The sequence below is a fragment of the Carcharhinus amblyrhynchos genome, chromosome 21 (genome assembly GCF_965287045.1).
Source record: "Carcharhinus amblyrhynchos chromosome 21, sCarAmb.v2.hapA, whole genome shotgun sequence".
NCBI lineage: Eukaryota > Metazoa > Chordata > Chondrichthyes > Carcharhiniformes > Carcharhinidae > Carcharhinus > Carcharhinus amblyrhynchos.
In genome coordinates this window covers 45,032,430-45,048,192 of record NC_137344.1, presented here as the reverse complement: position 1 = coordinate 45,048,192, position 15,763 = coordinate 45,032,430, and the positions used below count along the sequence as shown (strand labels likewise).

Below are 15,763 nucleotides of genomic sequence, written 5' to 3'. Positions count from 1 at the left end.
TCTCCATTTTACGGATGTCCCTTACACAAAGTAAAAAGTCTGACAACACCAGGTTTTAGTCCAACCGATTTATTTGATAATAGACTCGCAAGCTTTCGGGGTTAGCCCCTTCATCAGGTGAATGGAGAGTTCTGGCCTCAGACAGAGCATATAAAGCACAGACAGTTTAGAGATTACTGATTAGAATGCGAATCCTTACACCTAACCTGCTGTTCAAGACCTGAAGTGGCTGACAATGTGAGTGGAAGGAGCACTGATCACTAACCCCGAAAGCTTGTGAGTCTATTATCAAATAAATCGGTTGGACTAAAACCTGGTGTTGTCAGGCTTTTTACTGTGTTTACGCCAGTCCAACGCTGGCATACCCACATCCTTACACAAAGCACAGGGAAGAATCTTATGATGCACTCCTACTGTCCTCAGTGCAACAAGCGATAGGAAATAAATGTTATCTTCCCAGTGGCACCTACAACAGTGATATAGTTTGTTCATTTCCGCATACTTACTCATTTGCAAATTTGGAAATTTCTGATTTTCCACAATCAGTTTCTGTGCTGATTATACACAACTGCGTGTAAGAATGTCTGAGTCACAAATTGATGAGAAACCCTACAGTTGGCTTCTCTCACTCCCACCTCCCACTCCTCGGAATTCTTTTTTCACTTCCTTGTAATCTTCTGAAGCAGCCTTTGGCACTTCAGTCAGAGAGCAATACTTCGTGTGTTGAGCCTATTCCGTACGTCTCCCATGTAGGAGTTTCTATCTTCTACAAAATACACTACTTATTGTTCTTCTGACCCACGAATTGTGAGAGGAAAAAAAAAACCTGACTTATGCAAAATGATCTTACACATGATGGGGGTTACTTTATTTGTACCCGTGATTACAGACTGAACATGGGCACAGTTTTAAAATGATGACAAGATAATTAAAATGGCTGCAGAAAATTATTACACATTTAACAAATTGAGAAAGGCAAACAATAGAAAAAACTGATTTCTTCCTTTACTCCCAGCAATTCAACTCTTCACTCAAATATGTTACTTCCAGCTAGTAAATACTTCACTAATATTTATCTCAAATATGTTCTTAACTGTGGTCATACAATTGCCAGAGGTGCTCAGCCCCCATGGGTGTGGGTTCATCTCCCCATGAGCAGTTGGGTCCTCTCTATGAGATTTCCTTCAGACCATTAGCATGATCTTCTTCCTTCAACTTCTTCCTTCCGTGCATGTCCAATCTTTTGTTCCCTTTTTTTCTGGGGATGGTGTTAGTTCGTTATTATTGACAAGTTACTATGAAGCTTCTTTTAAAAGAACAATCCCAACATATACCCTGTGGCCTTTGTTTAAACCACGATTTCCATCCACTGAGCAAGTTGCCCACCTCCCTTCTCCTTTCTCCAGTAATTTTCCATTATGGGAAGACCTTGGTATCACATTTTCCAGGAATGTTATATTTTGCTGGAACAGTTATCTTGATTCAATGTCTGGCATTCACAACTAAAATGCAGGTGTCCCTGGCTGGCTTGTTAGAATCTTTGTTGTTTTCTGTGATAGCATGTTCTTTTTTTGCCTCTCGGCTCGGTGAGGCTTATTCTGGAAATGAAAACTGCACAGAAATTGCTTTCTCAGTGCAGATCATTTCTTTGTATAATGTAATAAACAGCATTGTCAATCACTGCTGTAAAAACAGAAAATACTGGATAAACTCAGCAGGCCTGGCAGTGTCTGTGGAGAGAAACAGAGTTAATGTTTCGGATCTAAATGACCCTCTGACAGAAGGGAATATGTCAATTATTGCCCTGAATGCTTTTGTAACTCTTGCTTGTCGACACTGGCTTTTCAATGTTTACGGTAACTTACATGTTTGGTACCAAGTCCAAAATTATGAAAGAGCAGGTACAGAGACAAACAGGAAATTCATGGCAGATTGGTTGGTACATGAGGGACAGGGTTAGGTTAACCTTTCATCCGTGCCTCTTTGTCGAACTTACCAATTTTCAAGGAAAGATGTGTGGTTTTAAGGTGTCTCCTGATGATCCAGATTTCTATCCAGCCTTGATTATGAGTGAGAGTTTTGTAACTGCGTCCAATTCTTTTCACAAAAAGGCTGCAAAAAGGTTGAATTTTCTCCCTCCCCTGGCTCCACCCAGAAGACAATTGATGTTGGGTCAATTGCAATTTTGATGACTGAGATTGACAGCTTTTTATTTGGAAAGAACATCTGGACCTAAGTATCGAAGTCAGGTGAATGGAGTTGAGCCAAAGATCAGTTATGACCAAGTGGTGGAAACAGGTCTGAGGGGTTGAAGGGGGGCATCCCTTGTTCCTATGTTCAAACCTACAATGAAAATACTTCAAAGTGGATACAAATACTGAATCCATGTGACAGCCCAGCTCAAGATCTTTGTTTCAACACCTCATTGATGTTATCATAACTTGGTTGGACGGAGATGAAGAGAAGTTTTTCTCCCAGAGGGTCCTGAGATTGTGGAACTCTCTTCCCCAAAGAGTCGTGGGGTCTGGATCATTGAATATTTTTTAAGGTAGGGATAGGTAGATTTTTGACCAACACGGGAGTCAAAGGATATTGCGAGTTGACAGGAAAGTGGGGTTGAGACAAGGATTAGATCAAGCATAATATTATCAAATGGCAGAGGAGACTGGCGAGGCCAAATAGCCTAATCATGACCCTAATTCCTACATCTGGATGTATAGGAAGGTCATGTAGGTTAAGGGCCAGATTTTCTGCACACCCACATGTGTTTCATTGCGGTAGAGGTGGCCTGCCATTGGCTGGTGAGAGGATATTCTGATCCCACCATTGTCAATGGGATTTCCTGTGGTTTGCAATCCCCTCCTCAGAGGAAAATGTGGTGGGGGGGTTCTCCATCGACTGGACTGAAAGATCCTGGCCCTAAGTACAAACAGAATACGCTGGAAACACTCAGCAGATCAGGCAACATCTGTGTAAAATTCCAGCCTAGAGGTCAAAGGGATACTATTGCCAGAAATTGTCTTCAAAACACATGTATGTGTAACAATGCGATAAGCAAAGGAGATAAGCAAAGCCCACAGTGTAGCTTTATCAGTTGCAGCAGTAGATGGCAAAACTTTGTGGGTTTTAAGTTGTGCATTCCAAAGCTGCCACCATCAGAGAACTGTGAAAATTATAATGATAAGAATGACAGATTTCAATTTTGTTCAAACATATGGTGTGCTAACTTTAGTTGTTCCTGCCAATTTTCCTCCTCCTCTCGCAATGCTGTTGACTTCTGCAGAGATCCAGCTCCCTGGGTGTGGACCGCCTGCCACTACTTTTTGCCTGATCAAGCATTCTTCATGTGTGAAGCTTGATCCAGAAGGCTTGTGGGAGTGGGGTGATGGTGGTGGTCGTGGTGGTGGTGGTGGGGAGGGGGGGGGGGGTGGGTAAACCACAGCTAAGTCCACTTCTATTCTTAACCACAACATAGCTGCCTGCAGACGTTGACTGAATTTGTGATCAAGAGCATGACAGATCTCATGATCTGTCTCTCTAGAGTGATTGAGATCATAATTAAGGACCCCATGCACCCCGGGCATATTCTCTTCTACCTTCCTCCACTGGGAAAAAGATACAAAAGTCTGAGGACATGTACCAGCTGACTCAAGAACAGCTCCTTCCCTGCTGCCATCTGACTTTTGAATGAGCCTACCTTATATTAAGTTGATCTTTCTCCACACCCTAGCTACAACTGTAATGCTATGGGCGGGATTTTATGGCCTCAATTGAGAGAGACTGGAAAATCCCGCCTGAGGACAATGGATATTCCCATTGACCGCCCCTTGTCTGCTCCGATTCCGTGGTGGGCAGGGCGACAGAATTCCGGTGTACATTCTGCACTCTCTCCTTTCCTTCTCTATGTATAGTATGCTTTGTCTGTTTAGTGCACAAAAAACAACTGTATATGAATACATGTGACAATAATAAGCTAAGTCAAATCAAAACAATGCAGAGTTCAGCAAACTCAGTGCAGACTTGGAAGTTGAACCGAGGACGTTGCTGATCTCTACATAAATAGGCTGGGATTTTCCATCCCGACCGCAACAGGCCACATCCACAGGCAAGACCGGAATATCCCAACCCCCTGAATACAAGCAGATGATGCTGGGAACACTCGACAGGTCAGGCAACAGCTGTGAACAGAGAAATAGAGCGAATGGGTGGGAGTTTCATTCTGGGTACAATTAGGGATGGGCAATAAATACCAACGTAGCCAGTGATGCCCACGTTCCATGAACAATTAAAAAATATAGAGCTTGGGATTGTTTCTGGGGCCTAAAACCACACAGGGGGCATTCACTGTCATTTTCACAGTGCTCGTTTAATTTCTCTGGAGATGGATTTACCGTCCAACTGAGGTCAGTGGGTGGGCTCTAAAAGCTGGAGGGCCAATCAGAGACCTTCCAATTTGAAAGAGCAAAAGGGGGTAGATAAGTAGAGGGGAGGACACATACTCAGGGTGTCCTCTCTTCGACTTCTTAAAACCTAAATTAAGAGATGGCTTTTGTAGCCAGGGCACTGTTGTTGAAGGCGGGGGTGTGGGGGTGAGGGGGGTCGGAGGAGTCGCGGGGGGGGGGGGGGGGGGGGGGGGTTGGGGGGGCGGTAGGTGTCCCCACATAGGGCAGCCTGTGGCTGCTCATTCTGCAGGTAGGCTGGGAGGGCTTCTTGGCCTGCCTGGATTATTGGCACCACCTGGGCCAACCCCTGCTCGCTGCTTGGCACCCACCCCCAGGCACCTAATCTGGTTCCCTCCACTTGTGGAAATATAGAAGCCAACTGGAAAATCTCAGCAGGCTTCCTTTCATTGGCCTCAAGTAGCTTATAATGAGCTGTGTTGGCTACCTGTTGTATCTGCAGAAAGTGGCCCGGAGGCAAGATGGAGCCGGGAAGCCATTGTTAGCTCTTGCCTGCCTCCAATTCAAGCCCAAGTGAGGGCTGAACATCCAGCCCAATGTTTCAAGGCAATGGCCTTTCATTAATTTTGAAATGTCAATTCTGTTTCTCTTTTCGTAGTTGCTGCCTGACTTGGAGTGCTTTTTTCTATATTTCAGATTATAGGTTGCCAACCCTCCAAGATTAGCTTGGAGTCTTCAGGAATCAAAGCTCAAATATCACACAGCTGTGTGTGCAATCTTGGAGAAAATCACGAGGATATTAAAAAAGATGGTTTCTTTTGTAGTTTTCTTTGAATATTTTGCTGCACCAGATATAAAACTATTGAAAATGGGGGAAAAGGCTGTTTGACTGATGGTCAAACAGCATCCAATTGGGTAATGCGTCTTCTTTCTTTCCAATTGGTGTAGGAAGACAGTGCTTTATAAGGATGGATGTGTTAGCCAAATAATGGTGACAGGGAGGCAAGTCATGTGATGAAACCTCCAGGAATATTTAATCACAGGTGGCAACTCTAGTACAGCAGGGTCATTTGAGATCTCAGAGGGTGGTCACCCTTTTGCTAGTCATCCCAGGTACAGGTAATTATCCCGTTTTCAGAATTACAAGTTATGGCCAAAGGCAGAACCAGCAAAATTTCAGTGTTGGTGATAGAAGAGCTTGAGGGACAACAGCTGCTGATGTGCTGTTGTGCCTTCTAGTTCCCATAGGTTAGAAATAATCACACCTTGGACACAAAATGCTGGAGTTTCACTGAGCGTATTTCTTGCATCTCTCCATGTGGCTGGTGGACTGACAGACTGATGCACTGTTATTTGGCTGTGTAGCAAAATGTGGCACTCCCGGATATGTTCACACAACAATTAGTTCCTATTTCTTTATGAATAAAGTAACAATATAGCAGTACAACATTTGGGTATGACTTACATGTCCATCTCCTGTATTCTTTTATCTTGTCATTTTGTTCAAATGGGAGTATAACAGGGCTAAAACATCACAATATATTTTTATGCTGTATATATATATTTATACCTATATGGGTATATCCTAGAATTTTGAAACTGTCTAATGACCTTCTAACTGGAACCATAAGTGGCTGTGACCCTTGAACAATAAGAGCTATTTGGCAGGATCACATAAACTTGCATTTTGTTACCACTGCCATCTACATTCAGGGCTAACCACAGGAATGCATGAGTCTGCCTGGACAAAGGACCCTGCAACCTTTCCTTCAAATTCGTAATGATTAGAACCTGAACAATCTTAGGAACCCAGCTGGGGGAACCAGTTAGATTTGCTGTACGGCAAATCAGTCTGCCATCTTCCATTGACCATGCAGTAGCTCAGAAAAAGGACCCTATTCAAGTTTGCATGTCTACCTCTATGTAAATTGTTTCTGCTGGAACTTATGAACCATTGCCTCCAAGACTAATTCTTGGCAGATCATGGGGGTTATCACAGCAGTATTTTGTTTATGACTCTGATGCAAGATAGCTTGCGCAGCACAGTGATGAGCATGACTGCCTCACAGTATCAAGGATCCACGTTTGATTCCTGGGTTGGGTCACTGAATCCGTGGAGTCTGCACATTGTCCCTGCGTCTGCATGGGTTTCCTCCAGGTGCACCGGTTTTCTCCCACAGTCCGAAAGACGTGCTGGTTAGCGTGCATTGCTAAATTATTCTTCAGTGTACCTAAACAGGTGCCGGAATGTGGGACGAGGGGATTTTCACTAACTTCACTGCAGTGTTGATGTAAGCCTTGTGACAATTGTAAATAAAGCTTTAACAGCTGAGTTACTGGAGCAAGCTCAAAACCAAACTTTTCTATTTACTTACAATATAACCATTGCTGAAGTATAATGCATTGAAGTTATGTTACAGTGCGTGCTTTAAGTCATTACCAACTAACACTATCTCCATTCTGCCATCCCAGCAAAGATGCTCATCTGCAGCACAGGCCGCTGCTCCTCACTGCGCATGTGCTTAGTCCCCGCGGGCGGTTGCTAGGGACGCGCCTCCATTACCAGGACAACGGTGGGGCCCGGATTCCCACCCCGGCGCCGGACCGAGGGACAGGCCCCACGAACCAGGCTCGGAAATCCCTCGGCGAAGGCACGCCTCAGGCTGCTGCCATGGCCAAAAGTCAACACGGAGAAGAGACGGCCGCAGGGTGAGTGAACTCGAGTCCGCTCCGGCTGTGAGGCCTAGTATGTCCATCACCCTGTATTACAGCCAGTGTCCAAATGTCCATCACCCTGTATTATATATAGCCAGTGCCTAAATGTCTTTCACTCTATTATAGCCAGTGTCCAATTGTACCCAAAAGAACTCCCCCACCCTGTGTCCAATTGTCCAATATCCTGTATTATAGCCAGTGTCCAATTGTCCATCATCTTCTATTATAGCCAATGTCCAAATGTCCATCAGCCTGTATTATAGCCAATGTTCAAATGTCCATCACTGTATTATAGCCAATGTCCAAATGGCCATCACCGTGTATTATAGCCAAAGTCCAAATGTCCATCACTGTGTATCATAGCCAGTGTCCAGATGTCCATCACCCTACATTAAAGCCAGTGTCTGTCACCTTGTATTATAGTGAGTGTCCATCACCCTGTATTATAGCCAATGTCCAGATGCCCATCACCCTGTATTATAGCCAGTGTTCAAATGTCCATCACTGCATTATAACCAGTGTCCAATATGTCCCATACTCTATAGCCCGTGTCCATCACTCTGTTATAACCAGTATTTCCATTGTCCATCACTGCCTTATAGCCAGTGTCCTGTATGACCCTCATCCTGTATTATAGGCAGGGTCCATGACCCTGTATTATAGCTAGTGTCCTGTATGTCCATCAACCTGTATTATAGCCAGTGTCCAAATGTGCATCACTGCCAGATAGCCAGTATCCTGTATGTCCCTCACCCTGCATTATAGCCAGTGTCCAATTGTCCATCACCCTGTATTGTAACCAGTGACCAATTGTCCATCACCCTGTATTATAGCCAATGTTCTGTAAGTCCGGCACCCTGTATCATGGTCTGTGTCCTATCCCCTGTATTTTGTCTAGTGTCCTATGCTCTGTATGGTGCCTGTATTATGGTCAGTGACCAATGTCTTGCATCATGGTCAGTGTCTTTTATTGTGGCCAGCACCCTATATTATGACTGGCGCTATATGTTATGGCCAGTGCCCTGTATAGTGTCCAGTGTCCTACTCATGGCTCGTGTCTGGTGCCAATATCATGGTGAGAAGTCTCACAACACCAGGTTAAAGTCCAACCAGTTTATTTGATAGTAATCCCACAAGCTTTCAGAAACGGCGTTTCTTCGTCAGGTGTGTGGTAGGCGTCAGAACGGTGTTCCTTCATCAGGTGTGTGGAAGGTGTCAGAACCTTCCACGCACCTGATGAAGGAACACTGTTTCCAAAAGCTTGTGGGATTACTATCAAATAAACTGGTTGGACTTTAACCTGGTGTTGTGAGACTCCTTACTGTGTTTACCCCAGTCCAACGCCGGCATCTCTACATCATGCCTATATCATGGCCAGTGCACTGCCTCGTGCCAGTTTACCAGCCTAAACAGAATCTGCTTGTTAAATGGTACTTTAAAGTGAGACTCAGTTTAACATGTGTGAGGTTGTAGCATGATCAACATTTGGTTTTTACAGTAAGTTCATGAATCAATCCATAACCAGTTTCTACAAGCATTGCTTCCAGGTTGGAAATGAGGTGTGTGTTTTGTGTCCTGGTCTGCGCCGCATCTGTTGGTTTTACTACCAGTGCAATACCTTTGAAATGTTGACATTATTATACTGTTGGAAGTGCAATGCTCAGTTTTCCCACAACAATATCCCATAAACACTGTTGTGATAATCATCTAATTCTCTGTTTTAGTAAAGATTGTTGAGGGGTGTACATTTTCCAGGGTGTGGGGAAAACTGCTGCTTTTCCTTTCACTGAGCCATGGGATCTGCAGAGGCAGATGGGGCCCCATTATACTGACTGATTCAAATTACAATGCAACACTACCTCAGTATCCCACTGAATTGCCAGCCTGGGTTATATGTTCAAGTCTTCTGGTGTGAGACTTGAGCTCGAAACTGTCTGTCTAGGAGATGAGAGGTTTACCAGTCAAGCAAGGCTAACACCTATACAAGTTGAAGGAACAGAAAAGATAATTCTGAAATATCACTTTTAAGTTCTAAGGATAGCACAAAATAGGTCTCAAATCCAAGCTGGTAAAATATAAGTTTAAGACTAAGGTAGAATAAAATATCTGTCCTTGTAGTTAGTCGGTCATGAGTTGCTGAGGTTCTGTTTTTGTTAATTTTTTATTTTATTTATTAATACTTTTGAAAATTTATGCATTCACTTTAATTTATTTAATTCATACACCGATTTTCTACATTCAATTTTTCTTCATACATATGATTAATGTCACTCCAGTGCTGTTGCTTGGTGCATAGCCACCAACAATTGCATTAATCCATGTAAACTGTCGCAGTCAACATCAGCTGTTCTGGTTGAAATGTATTGATACCAATTATTCACTATCTGTCTCGGTCTAGTAGTTTGCAAAGTATCCACTTTGAACCATCAGAGAGGCTTTAAATAGCGCATAGATTGTAAAATGTCTTTCATAGTCAACAATGGGTTACCATGATTAATGTTTACACTGTCTATCATCTACACGGACGAACAAACGTGAAACAAATCACGAGCTAATTTATGCAATTCACATCAGTTTTTAAAAAGAATTACCATCATTGATCAATTTTCTGCTCGTAAAGTATTGTCAGGAAGATCCAACAAGGTGAATGGATGTTTGTTCATTTTAAGTGTGTGTATTTGGTTTTAAATAAAATTATTAGGTTGAATCCAGAGTTCAGAACCCGTATTTGTGCTCACTCCCTGGTATTGCACAATAAGAAGTCTCACAATACTAGGTTAGAGTCCCAACAGGTTTATTTGGTATCACAAGCTTTTGGAGCGCTGCTCCTTCAACAGGTGTACCTAACTGTATTCTGCTTGGCACCCTGAAGCATGCCCAAGACTTGGGGCCCTGTATTGTGCTTGTATATTGAGACAGAAGCCAAGTATTGTGTGTGGCAGGACTCCTTGGTTATTTATTTTTGTCTATTTTAATTCATTTTGTATATAAGATCATAAGAAATAGGAACAGGAGTAATCTCCTCGTGCCTACCCTGCATTCAGTAGGATCATGGTTATCCAAAAATTCCTAATGTCCACTTCTCTGCCCTTTTGCCGTAACCCTTGATTCCCTTACTGATCCAAGGTCTGCTTATCTCAGCCTTAAATATACATAAGGACTCCGCCCCCACAGCTCCTTGTGATGAGTTCTAAAGACTCACAACCCTCTCAGAGAAGAAATTCCTCCTCATCTCAGTCTTAAATTGGGATCCCTTTATCCTGAGACTACTCTGTTTGCTCCTAGACTCCCCTGAGGGGAAACATCTTCTCAACATTTACCCTGTCAAGCCTCTTAAAAACCTTTTATGTTTCAATGAGATCCTCTCTCATTCTTCTAAATTGCAGCGAGTAGAGTTCCAACCTGTTAATCATTTCCTCATAAAACAATCCCTCCATACCAGGGATCATCCTTATGAACCTTCTCTGAAATGCCTCCAGTGAATAATATCTTTTCCTAAATAATGGTCCCAAAACTGCTCTCAGTACTCCAGATGTGGTCTCACCAATACTTTGTACAGTTGCAGCAAGACTTGCCTACTCTTATACCCCAACTCTCTCGAAATAATGGCCAACATTCCATTAGCCTTCCTGGTTAACCGCTGCACCTGTGTGCCAGCTCTCTGTTTATCATGCACCAGTCCCTTTGTGTTGCAACTTTCTGCAGTTTTTCTCCACTTAAATAATACTCTGTTCTTTTGTTCCCCCTTCCAAAATGAACAACTTCACATTTTCCCACATTCTACTCCATTTGCCAACTTTTTGCCCACTTACTTAACCTATCAGTATCTCTGTCAACTGTTTGTATCCGTCTCGCAAATTGTCTTTCCACTTATTTTTGTATTGTCTACAAACTTAGCTGCAGTACATTCACTTCTTTCCTCCAAATCACTAATTTATATTGTAAACAGTTGCGGTTCCCACACTAATCTCTGTGGAATCCCTCTGGTTCTAGTTTGCCAGATTGAAAAAGAACTCCTTATCCCCTCTTGCTGTTTCCTATCCATTTGCCAATTCTCCATCCATGCCAATACCTCCAATACTATGGACTCTTATCTTATGATAACCTTTTATGACATATCTTGTCGAACAGCTTCTGGAAGTCCAAATACAACACATCTACTGGCTCTCCTCCATCCAGTCTAGTTGAGACTCCAATAAATTAGGCAGAGATGATTTTCCTTTCATGAAGCTGTGTTGATTCTGCTTGATTAGATTATGATTTTCCAAATGTGCTGCTATTCCTTAATAATTGATTCCGACATCTTTCCAACAACAGATGTTAGGCTTATCGTTGCCTGCTTTTACCTCCCTCCATTTCTGAATTAAGGGTTTCACACTGACAGTTTTCCAATCCTCTGGTACTTCTCCAGAATCCAAGGATTTTTAGAAAATCACAACCAATGAATTCGCTATCTTCACTAGTGATGGTGATGGTACTTAATTTCACTTTATATTCTTTAGTATTAATGGGATGTTCAAAGTATCTTCCACCATAAAGACCGATGCAAAATACCTGGCTAAAAACAAATTACTGCAGATGCTGGAATCTTTGACAAAGGGTCATCTGGACCCAGAACGTCAGCTCTTTTGTCTCCTTACAGATGCTGCCAGACCTGCTGAGATTTTCCAGCGTTTTCTCTTTTAGGTGCAAAATATCTCTTGAACTCCTCTGCCATTTCATTGTTCCCCATAATTATCTCCCCAGATTCATGTTCTAAGGGGCCTATGTTCACTTTGATCTCTCTTTTTTATACAGTTAAAGATACTCTTATTGTGAGATTGAAGCTTGCCAATAGCATTGTTTGTAAATGCATTACCTGATATTTACCTGAATTTTACAGACCAAGAACATTCCAAGTTTAGCCCGCAACTACCCACCTCATCCCAATCCAACCACAGTATTTGCTGTGTTAGTGAGTACAGCTGAGTAGCAGTTCTAGGGGTACATGTTCATAGCTCCTTGAAAGTGGAAAGCATTTGGCATGCTTGGTTTCATCAGTCAGAATATTGAATACAACAGTTGGGACATCTTGTTGAAGTTGTACAAGACATTGATAAGGCCACACTTGGAAAACTCTGTGCAATTCTGGTCACCCTATTATAGAAAGGATATTATTAAACTAGAAAGAGTGCAGAAAAGATTTACTAGGATGCTACCGGGACTTGTTGGATTGAGTTATAAGGAGAGGCTGAATAGACTGGGACTTTTTTGTCTGGAGCGTAGGGGGCTGAGGGGTGACCTTATAGAGGTCTACAGAGTGATGAGGGCATAGACAAGGTAGATTGTCAATATCTTTTCCCAAAGATAGGGGAATCTAAAACTAGAGGGCATAGGTTTAAGGTGAGAGGGGAGAGATACAAAAGTGTCCAGAGGACAAATTTTAAAACAGAGGATGGTGAGTGCCTGGAACAAGGTGCCAGAGGTAGTAGTAGAGGTGGGTACAATTTTATTTTTAAAAAGCATTTAGATAGTTACATGGGTGCGATGGGTATAGACGTATATGAGCCAAATGTGGGCAATTGGGATTAGCTTGAGGGTTTCAAAAAAAAGGGCGGCATGGACAAGTTGGGCTAAAGGAGCTGTTTCCATGCTGTAAACTGCTATGACTCTTAAGTGTTTCAATTCATCCTCTTGCTGTTGAGATGGAATGGGGAGGAAATCAGTTCGAAAGCTCATTAATGATAGCTACCCACTGAAAATTACAGGAAGATATATGACTCAACATCGGACAAGGACAGAATCAATTTTTGGTTATGAGGTCCTATGCAGTTGAATAGGCTGACAAGACTCTGTATGTTGATCCACTGCAGTATTTTGAAACTTCTGCTATAAGGCCTGAAAAGAATTTTGTTTTGGTTTATGTTGTGACAGAGTTATAGAGGATAAATTGAGATTACAGAGGGTTAACTCCCAGAGATACATAAAATATTTCAGGTTACAATTAGGCTAGTTTCAAGGTACAGCTAAATCAGATATCAGTGTTACCTTCCTGACAGCCAGTTGGTGAAGGAGACCAGAAGTCAATTTTTGCTCAGTTTTAGATTTACTCACAAAGTGAAACATTACAAATGTAAAGCGGAGTTCCTAACTCTGTAACTCACCACCAACATCAGTAAGTGTTTCCATAAACCTCTGTTGATACTAATAAATGTCTCTTTAGATGCTCAAGTCATCATCTAATGATTGCCTTCCACCTTAGTTTATACAATTAAACTTTAATTTATACAATTAACAAAGTGTTTACTTTTGCATTATCTTGGTTACGTTCCATTATCTTTGAGAGAAAGATGCCTGTTAAGTTTTGTCCTGGCTTCAGTAACATTCTGTGGCGTTGAATCTCAGGGGATTCTCACAAACCTCATAAAGTTCCGCATCATGATAGCTGAGGAGGCTCCATTCCCATGTGGATGCATAAGTATATTGTCTATGTGAAAAACAACAGATTCAAGCAGCAAACATGAAGACATATGGGAAAGTGATGGCCTAGTGGTATTATCGCTCAACTAATAATGCAGAAACTCAGCTAATGTTCTGGGGACCTGGGTTCAAATCCCCCCCATGGCAGCTGGTGGGATTTGAATTCAATAAAAATGATCTGGAATTAAAAGTCTAAGGATGACCGTGAAATCATTGTTGGAAAACCCATCTGGTTCACCATTCTCCTTTAGAGAAGGAAATCTGCTGTTCTTACCTGGTCTGACTCACATATGACTCCAGAGCAACAGAAATGTGGTTGATTCTTAACTGTCCTCGGGCAACTAGGGATGGGCAATTATGCTGGCCAGCCAGCGATGCCAATGTCCCACGACTGAATTAAAAAAACCAAAATGAAAACACAGTAAAACAGTGTATGTGAGGAAAAGTCTTTATTCAATTTGATCACACCTTACAATGGCCAACTTTGTAAAAAGCTGGAACTTAGCATAGAAAAATGTCAGGAGTTGGCTCAGGAAAATCTCCTTTATCTTTTTCTGCTTAGCATGCCTTGTCTTGAATTGATCCAGCCATCCGTTGGTGCAGGTGAACTTCTCATGTCCAAATATCTTGGACTGGGGATAGGAACTTTCTTTGCTCAGCCTGCCATGAGCCATGTCAGCAGAGCTTCTTCAATGTTGGGATAGGGAGCTCTCTCTGTTTCTTATTGAGGGAAAGCCTGCTTGTTGAACTGTTCCAAGATGTTTATCTTTGGTGTTTCCTAACCACGGACAAACCCGATGATGCAATATCCTACGTCATTGCAATGACTGCTCTGCAACACGGTTTCTCAATTGTTGTACCAACTCACCTCTCTGATCAACAACACTTTTAACTTTCTCATAGGTTGAGCCATACTCACAGGCTTTGCATCTTCTTTCACAGGGAGATCTCTGTGTTAAGTGATAGATTGCCCAGCTTGATTTTGTGCTTGTGTGGTCTAACTCTACGCTGGTAGGGTCTTGTGACAAGTTTGGATAAATTCAGCTAATCCAGAGTTACGAGTACAGAAATATGACTTACCAAGGGCATCATTTTATGGCATTTGCTATTCTGCCTATGGGAATAGTTCAACATAACTGGAATTTTGTGTTATCTGAAATCGACTCATTAGAATTCCACTGTACTTCTTGCCATTAAGTTGGAATGAGTTACGTTCATTGTGCCCGTGATTTTAAGGAAATAAAAGGAAGAGATCATGTCATTAAAAGGTTATATCATGGTCAACATAAAGTTGAGTGGACAAACAGTGGAGTTGCCTCTCCATGTGATCCATGATAATTTTCCCACTCTATTTGAGAAATCATGGTTGAAGAAGATAAAACTTAACTGAAGTATTGTCAACAGATTGATCAATCCCAAAACAAACTTACAACACTTTCTGGATAAATACAAGAGTGCATTCGAAGAGAGACTTGTCTCAATGAAGGGAGTTCAAATGAAAGTCAATAAAGCCTAATAGTCAACCAGTAAATCTCAGAGCAAGAGCAGGTACATTATGCAATTTGTTCCAAGGTCAAAGAAGAATTAGTATGACTTGTTAACACTGGTGTGTTAGAGCTAGTTACAATGAGTGACTGAGCTATCCCCATTGTACCTGTCATTGAAACCAAATGCTTCTGTTTGTATTTGTGGTGATTTTTTAAAACAACCATAAATCACCATTATGTGCTGATCAATATCTGCTTTCTTTAATTGAAAATTTGTCTGTTGGATTATCAGATGATTAGAAATTCAGCAAGATTGATCTTCCACAAGTATATTTACAGATGAATGTAGCCATTGATTCTCAACTGTTGCTTACCATTCTTTTTCATATAGGTCTTCTTTATTAAAAAAATGCCTTTTGGAGAAACATCTGCACCAGGCCTATTCCATAGATCAATGGATCTGATGTTAAGTGGTCTTTCTGGTGTACAATGTTACGTGAATAATATTCTGATTGCAGGGTCCAGTGAACCAGATCATTTGAATAATTTACAACATTGGGTGTCTTTAAGAACATAAGAAATAGGAGCAGGAGTAGGCCATCTAGTCCTTCAAGCCTGCCCCGCCATTCAATAAGATCATGGCTGATCTGTCGTGACTCAGTTCCACTTTCCCGCCCTCTCCCCATAACTCTTAATCCCCTC

The 15,763-nt window shown here is 42.0% G+C and overlaps 1 protein-coding gene across 1 annotated transcript in view; it reads left to right on the top strand.

Moving 5' to 3' along the window:
• Positions 1-4,869: 4,869 nt before the first annotated feature.
• The window catches only part of LOC145356550 (uncharacterized), an 82,588-nt gene continuing 71,694 nt past the window's right edge, over positions 4,870-15,763 (top strand). The window contains exons 1-2 of the mRNA XM_080209312.1: positions 4,870-4,973; positions 6,873-7,109. Of these exons, the coding sequence (XP_080065438.1) occupies positions 4,870-4,973; positions 6,873-7,109 (341 nt within the window). The remainder of the gene's footprint in view (positions 4,974-6,872; positions 7,110-15,763) is intronic.